Raw genomic sequence first — 13,191 nt, 5'->3', positions numbered from 1 at the left:
CATGTAAAGAACTGTAAAAAGCTCTCATCGCGGTGTGTCGTGGGTCAGCGGAGAAACACTCGCTTATACTACATGTGACAGCGGTTAAGTGCCTTTGGTCTCTCTGTTTCTGTTAGCGTTTCCCTATACGTCTCTCCTCTGACATTGCATGAATATATAGTAATGAATACGATCATATTCTTTTGTGCATTTGCGAGCTTACGTTGCTAAGTTCTGTGAAATGGCAGAAAGGAAAATGCCATGAACTTAGGGCTTGGCGATATGGAGCAAAATTCACATTTTGATATTTTTTTTCAAAATGGCAATATACGATATAAATCTGGATAATTCTAATTCAAATAAAGTCATACCAGGAAGACAATTCAGGGTTAAATTTCCTGATGCGAAATGCCACACAGGCTAAAATAACATCCCAGTGCTTTAAGTTAATAAAATGAATAATAACTTGTGCGTGTATCACAAACACGGGCAAAAGTAAATGCACAAAATGACATAAAAAAAGACACAAATTGACTACAAAAACACAAATTAACAGAGAAATACACAAAAAGAACAACACGAATACTTAATAGGACAACAAAATACACAAAAGAGGGGAAAAAAATGCACAATGGGACAACAAAAATACATAAAAGAACAACATGAATACACACAAATGAACAGAGAAATACACAAAAGAACAACAAAAGACACAAAAAGAGAAAAAAAGTGCATAATGGGACAACAGATATACATAAAAGAACAAAAAGAAAACAAACAGGCTCATTTACTAACAAACAGCTGCACAATATGTACCACTTTTGGCTTTTTCTACTATAAAGGACAGCACGTGTGAGTGAGTTCTGTAGTGTGGCTTGTTTAGGGGAAGGTCTGGGTTAGAACAGACTCAGTGATCATCTAACTGTGATTTTCATGCTGTTTTGAAAAGTAGTGAAAGCAGCAACTCCTAACATGAGTATTCTAATACAAAATAAGCTATAAAATAAAAATATACTGATATAGGCGATATTGTAATTTTCTGTATCACCAAAATAGAAAACTCGATATATTGCCCAGCTCTTTTTTTTTTTTATCAGATAAACTGTGTTCAAAATGTCATACTACTCATACTAAGTCTGATGTCAAAATTAGTATGTACGTTCACATTATATAGTATAGAAAGACTGAGAAATACCTGAATGTGTACTATAGTGGGACATTTTTTAAGTATGCACGGTGGACACACTATTCCTACTCAACCACCCCATGATGCATTGCGAGCGGAATGTACAATCATCCTGGGACCGACTTCAAGCTGAAAATTAGACATCCCCGTTTCAAAATAAAAGCATCTCTTTTTGTCTTCCATTTGTTTTTAACAAATGTAAATGTAAATAGGGCTCTTGTTTAATTGTTAGGTTAACTGGAAGTATGAGTCCGGGGGAAATGGTCACTGTCCTAATCATATTAATAATATATACTGAATACATACTCATTCAGTGTGTAGTGTGTAGTACGTTAGTGTAGAATTTCAAACACAGCCTCAGAGTGAGAAAGATTTCAATGGTTTTATTTTAAAAAATTCCAAAGAGTAAGGTCACGGTGTAGCAATGTTGTGTCGCTGTACGTTTCAGCCTTGTGATGACAATGAAATGTAATTGGAACTGCTGAAGTTGATATTTTTCTGTTGCCTTTTTCCTTCTATCTTTTCTCTCATCTCTATATAAGCTTTGTACTCAAAAAATGTTTGATATGATGGGAAAAAAAAGATACAATTTAAGAGATTTTTTCTTGCAATCTATAAGCTAAGGAACAAATTTGTAAAAGCAAGGCCAGACGTGTTGCTTATCTTTAGAATGTGCTTCTAACATTGTCATGAAAATGACAAATAATGATATAGTTTAACATAATGTAATATGTTACAAATATGTTTATTTAATATTGATCAAAAAGCTAATCATCTGTTCCCTATACTGTTTCAGAATACAGAAGTGGATCTTGTATTCATTACTAAGAGCGGGATGACACGTTACAATACGATACGATATCGTGGGATCACGATAACACTACAATAGCAATATTTTTGAAAGAAAAAAAATTGCTTTAATTGTTTTTATTTGACTTTATTTTATTTTATCTGCTGTGTGTGTGTGTGCAGTTTTTATTCTGATCCCTCCTTAGCAACACCACTCGTTCTGTGTCTGTGTGACATTTTGTATCAGCAATTTTAACCTGAATTGTCTTTTATCGAGATTTATATCGTATATTGCCATTTTGAGAAAAAATATCGAGATTTGGTTATGTACCATATCGCTCTGCCATCCAGGGGTGAACTGGCCATCTGGCATACAGGACATCGTCACAGTGGACCGTTGACCCGAAGTGGGCCGGTCCGGTCTGCTAGCAAGTGGAGGCAGACATGGTAACAGGCGGTCAAAAATGGGCCAAAAGCAGTCATGAGTGGCCAAAAAATGGGCAAATAAAGAGGAATCAGGTAATATGTAATGGCAAAGGGTAGCTTTAATGAGCAAAATGTGGCCAACAATAGTGAAAAAGGGCAAAAATGTAGGGGAAGTACGGAAACAAGTGGTATTTATTGGGCTGGATGAAATGTGGCCAAAAAGACTTAAAGAAAGGACAAAAGTTAGATTAAAGTGTCAAAAAGAACTTGCAAATAAGGACAAAATAGGATTAAAGTGTTATTTATTAGCAAAAGGAAGCTAAAGCCAGAAAAAAAGTGTTAATAACAATGTCTCTGATATTGTAGAGGACGGTCTGGACACAAAAAGCCAGGGCTGATTTTTTTGTCCCCCCAAACCATCATCATATTGACATTAAGTATGATTTCAGTCCAGGATGCAGGAATGAAGGAGCTCAGCTACCTGCACAGAGGATGACTTTTAACACCTTTATGCTTTATATAAATAAATAAAAAAAACTATAAGTGCAGTAAGTAAATCCATCAGTGTTTACAGACCAGGCACGACGCACAAACAACCCCTTCACTCCTTCCACCACCTTGAGACTTTCCTGTTTTAACACAGAATTATTCTTGCTTCTCAGTGACGTTTACTCTAATTTGGCTCCCAGCCTCTTTGCTGCTTTGTGTGGAAAAAGGGGGGTTTTCTATTCACCCCACCCCCCCATTTATGTGAGGGAGCCACTATTTTGGGGCTCATGCAGTTGTATAAAGACATGTGTTGTTGCCCTGCCCAAGCCTTTGACACCAACACAATCCATCAACAGGTGTGAGAGGAAACTTCCTCTATCTGCAGAGGGATGCATGTGTGTGGAGTGCGAGGGGTAAGTGTGGCATGAACAAAAGTCGCCAGTGACGGAGCATTCAGGATTTTTCTTGCTCAGCAGAAGGAAAAAGATGGAAAGCTTCCTCCAGCTGGCTGTGCACAAGCATTCACATCTGAATAAATTGCACCTCTTTTATTAAATATTCCCATCTGGTATTAAACAACGGCCAGAAAAGTGTTAATTAACCAACATTCACCTGCAGAGCTTGTTTTTTTTTTAATGTAGACTGAAGAAGAATGAGTCCCAGTGTGAGCGCCTGCTGCTAAAGGACGTTCAAACGTGTCTTTTACAAAGAACCGAAGAAGCGTTAAACTGTCAAAGCCGTGCATAGACAACGCTAAACTAAAATCTTGGAATGTACTTTGAGAAAAGATTCAAATCACAGCTCTGGCTTGCTGGTGTGACCCGAGTCAGAGAGGAAGATAATGGGGCAGAAGCAGACGTATTAGTGGTGTGCATGATTTATAATGGCTTTCTTTAATCTCCTTGATACCTTTCATTTAAGACTTGGGATGCTTGGCCTTGCCATTAGCAATATTTTATATATTTCCCAACATCGTGCTTTAATCCTCTTGAAGGATGTTTTATGTAAAACATGCTTTTTGTGCCCTGGAAAGACATTTAATCAAGATTAACCTTGGTATTTTAGTAGCCAATGGTCCAGCTTTGCAAGGTCTCATAATGGATGACAATTATATTCCTATTTCACTGCAGAGGATCTGCTTTTTATGAAGGAAAAACATTTATTTATAGCAAGATTCTCTTTTGTGGCTCTCTGATAAGAGCTTTATTGATTTATTGTTGTTGGTTGTGTTTTTAGACCCAGTGAAGTAAAGCAAAGTAAAGCGTACTCAATATCTTAAACCAATCAGCAACATTTCTATGACCATCGGACGAGGATTGTTTATTTCTTCTTTGATTGACAACCAATGTTTCTCTACGTTAGGAGTTATTATGTTGTGTATATGTTAGTATATTTATTTAGTTTGACTCATTCTATACATGATACAGCCTCCAGCAGCGTATTCACATAAAACAGGTTGTAAAACACAAATGTATTAGTTCGGTTTTAAGTGGATTTTAGATGAAAAAATGAGAAATTACAACATTGTTGTGCCCCAGTTTGCACTTCCACGTATAAATTATATGTAAAGTATGTAAGGCACCGAGGATATCATCGCAATAAATGATACATTTTTGAAGAACTGAAAGTTCTTTCAACAGTTTGTGATTAAAAACTACTGCCAATGTGTGATATAAGCGTGGGAAAGTTGTGAGACACGGCGAATGTGGTTAAGTGTCATTGAATCTGTGTATTTCGAAAGACTGAAATATCTACAAATGACATGTTTGGTGATTCACACATTTCTTTAATTTTCACTTTCTCTTGCTGGTTGAATGAGATGCTCTAAAGCAGTGGTTGATTAACTTTTTTGGCTCAAGTACCCCCTTTCTCTTTTTTCTGAATCCAAGTACCCCCTTTGTCCAACTACAGCATTTGACTCAGAATTCTGTGAAAAACAACTATAGAACATAATGATAGAATAAATACATGATTACACACATTTTAAAGTCTCTAATTTTGTAAATAAGTGGAATGAAATTATTTTTTTCTATAGTTTTTATCATTTCTCGTCATCTCTCGGCTTGTGTGGGACCAAGAGTCAAGACTGACCTTTGTATTTTCAGTTCATGTTCTAATCAAGATCATTCCCATCATCATTATTATGATTCTATATTTTTTTTTTTTTTACTAAAAATACATATTATAAAAGCCCATATTTTTAATGCTTTCATTTGTTAATTTTCCACTTTTTCTCCCTCTCCGTTCCCCCATATGAGAAACCCTTCTCCAAAAGGCCGGATTTGGCCCTCAAGCCTTGAGTTTTAATATTTTCACCAGTGTTTATTTATTTATTTGTTTGTTTGTCTGTTAGTCAGATTACATCAAAAGTACTTAAACAGATTATAATAAAATTTTAACCAAAGATAGACCTTACATCATGGAGGGGATCCCGATCAACATACAGATTCTGGATCAGTATAAGAAAAATATTAAAAAAAAAATAATTATCCCACATCATTAGCAAAATTTAAAAAAATTCTCAACTCGGTTTGTTATTGACTGATCTTTATGAAATATGAATCAGTTATGTCGGGTTGGTTTCTCAATCACCTCATCGGGTATCATTGGTTAGTTTTTGATTCTGTATTTTCAGTACGATTTTTGCGTAAAAATGGGGGTGTGACGGGTGTCTATAAATGTGGACCTACTGTATCACTATTAATAGAGATAGCCTATAAAGTGTGAATGGTTTGTTCTCTCTGAGTACTGCTGTTTACTTGTTGATTCATTTATTTCATTGTTGTTGTATAATTAGTTACATTTGTTATTCATGTGTTCCTTCTAATTGTAAAAAAGCAGAATTTTTTTTCTTCTGAATTTTAAATGAATCTCATTAATCTCCAAAAGTTGGTTTTCTGTTTAGTTCCTGTTCATGACTTGGATTAATGGAGCCTGAGGTTCTCAGGTTCATCTGCTGCTCATATTAAAAACACTTTAACATGCGGAGACACAAACTTGAACTACTTCGGGCCAGAATACTCCACCTTTTGTTTGGAAATGCTCTAATCAGTACTTATAGAAGCCATTAGCCTGCAGCAAATGTGGCAGCAGGGGAGCACTGCTCTTGTGAATGTTCATTCACGGCTCCTGGAGCACGGCACACTCGAGAATCCTTATTGTGTGCAGAGAAAGTGGCGAGGAAAATAGTTTCCTGGGTGGTCCGACTCGTTAATACACTTTGCACTTCTTGATTTACGGCTCACGGTTCAACTGCTGCCAATTAACATGAAAACACACAACAACAGGGAGGAGGAGGAGGAGGAGGAGAGGGTGAGGAGGGGCCGTGGAGTTTTGGAGGTGAACCTGCTCTTCACTGCCAGGAAGCATCTTTAAACCATTTAGCATCAGCATTAGAAACAGTGTTTTGTAATATCCCCATTGGATGTTTGCTAATGCTCAGGTTTGAGGGTTTTTTTTAAAAAACATCAAGTATGACACAAACTATTCTGAGTTTTACCACCTTTTTTATATATATATAAAAGTCTAAATCTCAACCTCACAGTGGAATGTTAAGAAATACAAATACTCCATCTTTATTGCTGGAATAAATCCATTGAAATCTTTCTCATTCTGAGGCTGTGTTTGAAATGTCACACTAACGTACTACACACTCACTGAGTACCCTGTATACTGTTTACTATCCTATAAGTATGATTAGGATGATGAGCGTTCCCACTGAAGTATACTGTACTTCCAAGTTTCCCAAGATGCATTTGGAACCTTAACAACAAAAAACCTGAATCACACTGAGGCTAAATATCTCTGCTAATTCTCCACCTTTGAAAGTTCTGAAATCATTTTAAGCGAGAGAGTCACCATATGATCATTTGATCCATAAAACTTGCAGAAACACATTTCGTTCTGACATTTTGGAGATTTTCAGAGACCAGCCATTGTCCCTACTGACTAAACTTCCAGTTAAGAGCCCTGTTTACAAAAGCGTTAAAAAACTATTGGAAGACAAGAAGAGATGCTTTTATTTTGAAAAGGGAAATGTTTGATTTTTAGCTTAAAGTTGGTAGGACGATTTTACATTCCGCTCGCAATGCATCTTGGGGCGGTTGAGTATGACTAGTGTGCCCACTGTGCATACTTAATATCCCGATATAGTATACATCTGGGTATTTCTCACGTACTCAACCTTTTCATACTATCTAATCTGAACGCACTATATACTCATTTTGACGTCAGACTTAGTATGAGTAATACGTTCGTATGACATTTCAAACACAGCCTAAGATTGTTTTTCTTTGCATTTCTGTGTGGAGGACCAGAAACTGTTTGGGACCTTGTATAAGTTTTGCATTCTCCTCCTCCTGCGATCCAGAAATGCATCAGGTTAAACAAATATTGAAAATAAATCAATGTCATTTGTTAATTAAAAAAGCTAATGTTTACAAAAGTGTTAAAAAAAACTAATGGAAGACAAGAACAGATGCTTTTGTTTTGAAAGGGGGACATTTGATTTTTAGCTTGAAGCCCAGGACGATTTTACATTCAGCTCGCAATGCATCATGGGACAGTTGAGTATGACTAGTGTCCTCTACGGGCATACTTAAAAAATGTTCCTTTATAGTATACATCTGGGTATTTCCCTCGTACTCAATCTTTCTATACTGTCTAATGTGAATGCACTACATACTCATGTTGACATCAGACTTAGTATGAGTAGTACATTAGTACTGATATATTCTACTCAAGTAGAAGTATTGTTACGTGATTGAAATTGTACTCAAGTATAAGTACAAGTAAGTAAGTGGCTTAGTGATTAGCACGTCCGCCTCACAGCAAGAAGGTCCTGGGTTCAAGCCCTGGGGTGGACTTGGGTCCTTTCTGTGTGGAGTTTGCATGTTCTCCCCATGCTGCGTAGGTTTTCTCCGGGTACTCTGGCTTCCTCCCACAATCCAAAAACATGACCGTAAGGTTGATTGGAGTCTCTAAATTGCTCATAGGAGTGAATGAGAGAGTGAATGGTTGTCTGTGTCTGTGTTGCCCTGTGATGGACTGGCGCCCTGTCCAGGGTGTACCCCCGCCCAGCGCCCTATGAGAGCCGGAGATTGGCACCGGCAGACCCCCGCGACCCTGTTAAACGGGAATAAGCGGCTATGAAAATGGATGGATGGATGGATGAAGAAATGAAATCCACCACAATTTGAACTTACTTTTTTTCTTCAAAGCCATCTGTATAAAATAAAGGTTTTGTCAAAATGTGCAATTCTATTTTAAATAAAATAACACCAAATAATTCAATTAAAAAAAAAATAATTATCTAAAACTGAGAAAATAACCAGCATTTCCTTTAATCTGATTGGTCGGCTATGATGTGATGCATTTGATTGTTGATCATTTAATTTTTTGTAGTTTCACAATGTCCGTTGATCATCTTAAAACAAAAAGTACTAATTTACTCAGTAACGGTTGGGTGTAGAAATGTAACAAATTACTTTACTTCTCTTTAAACGTACTTAAGTGCAAGTAAAATGACTGATTTAGAAATATACTCAACAAAGTATAGAAATACCAGTAAAAGCAACTCAATTACAGTAACGTGAGTACTTGTAATCCATTACTTTCACCTCTAGTTAGTATTCCAATTTTGAACATAGCCTCCGTCCTGTTTCTGAGGCTCATCATTCATCTGAGCATACTCTCTATACACCGATGGCTTCCCTTTTCTTTTTCTCTGTGGCCCTTAAAGCAGCAGTAGCCTGTCGGGGTCACTCGACGCCTGGTGACCCTGTCAACGGCGATCACTGGGGTACACCCCCCCAATCCCCCCCATTCCCTCCACCATCTGCAGACATAATCTGTGTAATTGGGGTCAGAGTCATAGTAGCAAGTAGCAAGTCCTGAGATGACCTGCACGGACAGGCGTGAGTGACCACCACTTGTTGACGCGATGAACAATAAATAAAGGCGTGAAACATAAGCTTCTCTGAAGGAATCTGACACTTAAACACAGACAAGATGTGCTTTCAATGTCAAAGACCAGCACAACATCAGCTAAAAGCATCTCACCGTGGGGTGTGAAATCCTTCTTCTTCTATGGTAATTCCTCTGCAACATTCTTTTATTTCAAATGTCCTTCTTCTTCTTCTTCTTCTTCTTCTTCTTCTTCTTTTCTTTTTTAACCTGAGGTCATTTTCTGTGATGACTTTTAATTGACCAGTTAGATAAACTCAAGGTGAGGTCTCTGAGCAGAGAAAAGCAGCAAAACTTCTTAATAAAGACTCTGAAAACAGAAAATATTTCACTTTTAATTTAATTATGATTAAAAATTCACATGAAAAATAGCACAGCAGACTTTTTCACCCAGTTCACACACAAATGAATCCAGCTTCATGTTTCAATAAAGGGAGGAATGGGAAATTCTGACATTTTTCACATGAACAGAGATGATCAGAAAAAAACAAGTAGTAGACTTTTTTTTTAAAAAAATAGGAGAAGGCGAAAAATCGCAGTGAGTTGCCGCCGCTACGCGCCGATAATTTGTGGAAGTTTTTTTGCTGTTTTTATTTATAAACTTTATTTATTTCTGTGCAATTCAACAGCCTTCTCTCTTTTTTTTTTAAATGTCTATATAGTGGTGATAATCTCCAGATGTGTCCCTTTGTGTTTAGTTTATCCTGATTATATGAATGTTATACTACAGCTCATATTTACCAGACATTTGCTTACAAACTGGTATAAAATTAAATAATATTCAATATACCGTGGAATAAAAAAACATGAGAAAATAAGAAATAAACAATCAATAATAATATTAACACTAATAATAATGTACATTTTATTGGGGTTGTTAAAATGGTCTGCAAAATAGTTACATTTGTCCCTCAAATAGATCTTTAACAAACTTGTTTAGATTATCAATATTTGATTAAATTCAGTGTAAAAATGTGTTGCTTAAATCATTGATCATTGGTAATGCAGATGTTGCAGTGAATGGGAGGTGAAAACCGAGGATCAATTCAATCAAACGCTGAAAGATTTAAACCAGGATCTCAGGAGCTTTGAACGGCTCTCACGTGTAAGAAAAAGATGTTGGTCCATTGTTAACCTCACATCCAGTCAGGAAACTCATGAGCTTAGCCTGAACATCAGCTAGCAGAAGTCACCAGTGTTCGTCCTTATACCTGCGACCTCTGCACTTTTAGCGATGGTTTCCACAGACTGGGATCCACACAAAAAAAACGAATAGAACAGATGAAAAGACGTCCGTATGAATGAGAACCCAATGGGATTTCACAGAGGGACTTATCATAAAGAAAAGTGAATATGTTCAGAAAAATAGTGGGGAAAAGTATTTTGTCAGAAGGCAGAAGAAGCTTCGTAAACAACAAAAAGTTAATTTTCTCTTTTCCAAGATGAGGAATTTCATCTGGAAGATCATCACCTTTTGCTATGGGGAGAGAAGCGTGCACAAAAAAAAAAAAAAAATGATGAATGAATGTGAAAAAGTGCAAATAATTATAAAATCGAGATGTCAATTTTTTAGTTTGAAGACGGTCCTAGGACAATTTTACATTCCGTTCGCAATGCATCATGGGAAGGTTGAGTATGATTAGTGTGCTTACCGTGCATACTTAAAAAATGTCACTTTATAGTATACATCCAGGTATTTCTCGTGTGCTCAATCTTTTCATACTATCCAATTGGAACACACTAAGTAGGGCTGGGATCAAAACTCATATCTCAATATCTTTTCTCAAAATGGTAATGTATACGATATTAATCTCAATATTTTTAATTCAATAAAGTCTTACCAGAAGGAAAATTCTGGGTTAAATTTGCTGATGAAAAAGGCCACACAGGCACATTTATTAACAAACAGCTGCACAATATGTGCCACTTTTGGCTTTTTCTCCTCTAAGGGACAGCACGTGTGAGTGAGTGCTGTAGTGTGGCTTGTTTAGGGGAAGGTCTGGGTTAGATCTCAATATAGGCGATATTGTCATTTTCTTTATCGCTAAAATAGAAAACTCGATATATCTTGAATATTAATATATTGCCCAGCCCTACACACTACATACAGTACTTATGTACTTATTATTAGTAGTACATTATTATCAGAAGAGTAAAGAGCACTGATATATCCTACTCATGTAGAAGTACTGTTACTTGATTGAAATTGTACTCAAGTACAAGTAAGTATAGAAAATATTCAAGTACAAGTAAAAAGTAGCTGAATGGAATAGTACTTAAAGTAAAAATTACTAATTACTTTCACTCCCCGTGTTTATTTTTGGTAATAAATCTTGCCACGGTTCCCTTGCATACAGTAAACATCTCATGTATAAAGTTAAATAGGAAGAGACCAAATCTTGCACAATTTAATTTATTTTAATTTATTTTCCACAGAGGCATGTGTATAAAACAAAAGGTTTGTAAAAATGTACAATTTAAATAATAATAATAATAATAATAATAATAATAATAATAATAATAATAATAATAATAATAATAATAATAACACCAATGAATCCAATTCAAAATGATAAAAAAAAATTCTCAGGCTCTAAGTATAGCTACATTTATGAACTCTAAAACAAGGGAAAATAACCAGCATTACGTTTCATCTGGAAGATCATTACTTTTTGCCACGGGGAGCAAAAACAAAAACAAAAAATGTGGAAAACACACATTAAATTAACAAAAACAGAAAATTGGAGGCTAAAAAGTGCAAATAATCACTGGATGTGAATGTGTCCATTGAAGAAGAAGCACTCTTTTGGGTGCCAGCCCAACGCTCCCACTAATGGTCTGTTTCACTAAAGTAGCACCAGGAATGCTAACCTTCTCAGTGCAAAGCATGGCTGCTCTGCTCCCATTTAAGGGTGCGTGTGTGTGTGTGTGTGTGCGTGTGTGTGTGCCCTGCTGTCATTATCCTTTTTTGTAAACCAAAAAAAGGGGAACTCGCCCTAGCATACGCTCCCATCCTGAGTCTACATATTTATGTTTTTTTTTTTTTTTTTATCACTACACACTTGAGAAACAAAAGGGGGTTAAAGTAAAGAGTGCTGGAGGTCTTTGGAGCATTTTCAATATTTCCCCTCTCTGTGGCCCATGGGCCCTCTTTACAATAATCAGGTGACCAGAGGGGAAAAAAATAGTGTGCCCTTAACAAGCCCACATTAAAAAAGAACATCATTTTCATTATGCAGTCAAAGAGAATTACAAGCAAATGTTTTCTCTGTGGAGCTGCCCCTGCTTTCAGGGTCTTTGTCCGTGTCTCGTCAGTGTTTTGCAGAGAAAGGCCCCGGCTGGTCAATGGGCAGCTGAGTGCCGTGTGGAGCGGAGGCCCCCACATCCTCAGCCCCTCTGCTCTGAATTGTTCAAGGAGCAGCCCTCACATTGGGAGCAGATTTGTTGAATTAGAGAGCGCCGCGGGGGCCGGGGAAGCTGAGGGGTGTGTATGGGGGGGTAAGTGATGGGGAAAGGACCTGTTGCTAGGTGACTGACACAAAGGCAGCATGCCAGTTTTCAGAGCTTGGCACTCCTCATCATCATGTGTTTTTTTTTAGTTTTTCTTCCTCATCGTCCTGGCCAACTCCACCCTTCACCCTCCTCCACCTCCACCTCCTCTCCTTCTTCATCATCTTCTTCTTCCTCACTCCACCCTCCCATCAATTCACTCGTCTGGCTCTCCTCCTCATTGCTGAAGTGTGGATAATAAAATGAAGAGGAAAATAAACAAAAACACATGGATTCGCCCACTACACACCTCCAGACATTTGATAGCTCTTCAGCCATATTGATACTCGAAAACCTTCCGCTGATGTGATGAAGTAATGTGGGCAGAGGAGAAAAAAGAGGTGGATTTCCATCTTTGTTTTGCAGTAGTAGTGCACAGACGTGAAAGTAACGGATTACGAGTTCTCACGAAACTGTAATTGAGTTGCTTTTATGGGTACTTGTACTTTTTTGAATATATTTTTAAATCAGTAATTAAAACACGAGCACCAAATGTGGTGTGAAGGACCTATTGTTCCCATGACGATACTTCTTCTTTATCTTAATAATTTCACTTTACTTGGATTTTAAGGCTCTATCCGCAATTTCATGAAATTTGGCAGGATGGTATAGTTTGGTGAAAAATTTTACGTGAAGTTTTTTGATGCAATTTCAGGACTCGCTTTATTTGTACTTAAAGCAACATAGGGCAGAAAAAATAAACATTGATTTGAAGTTTTTTGTTAACGCTAATGAGTGATGAAGCGCTCTAAACCAAAGAGAATGAGTTCACACATATTTCTACCTATTGCCCTGAAAAGATTGTGCGA

At 36.9% G+C, this 13,191-nt stretch overlaps 1 protein-coding gene across 2 annotated transcripts in view; it reads left to right on the top strand.

The window, feature by feature from the left end:
• ppm1aa (protein phosphatase, Mg2+/Mn2+ dependent, 1Aa) overlaps positions 1–13,191 on the top strand; it is a 79,786-nt gene that overhangs the window by 33,485 nt on the left and 33,110 nt on the right. Inside the window, exon 6 of one of the 2 annotated variants that reach the window (XM_028439031.1) lies at positions 12,573–12,596. The exons of the other annotated variant lie outside the window; for it this stretch is intronic. Coding sequence (XP_028294832.1) covers positions 12,573–12,581 — 9 coding nt within the window. The 3' untranslated portion in view covers positions 12,582–12,596. Of the gene's footprint in view, positions 1–12,572; positions 12,597–13,191 lie in introns of those variants that run through there. 2 annotated transcript variants of the gene reach the window in all.

Source organism: Gouania willdenowi, chromosome 22, assembly GCF_900634775.1.
Source record: "Gouania willdenowi chromosome 22, fGouWil2.1, whole genome shotgun sequence".
In the NCBI taxonomy this organism is placed as follows: domain Eukaryota; kingdom Metazoa; phylum Chordata; class Actinopteri; order Blenniiformes; family Gobiesocidae; genus Gouania; species Gouania willdenowi.
Note: the sequence above shows the minus strand (reverse complement) of the source record. Positions and strands in the feature narration are given on the sequence as shown.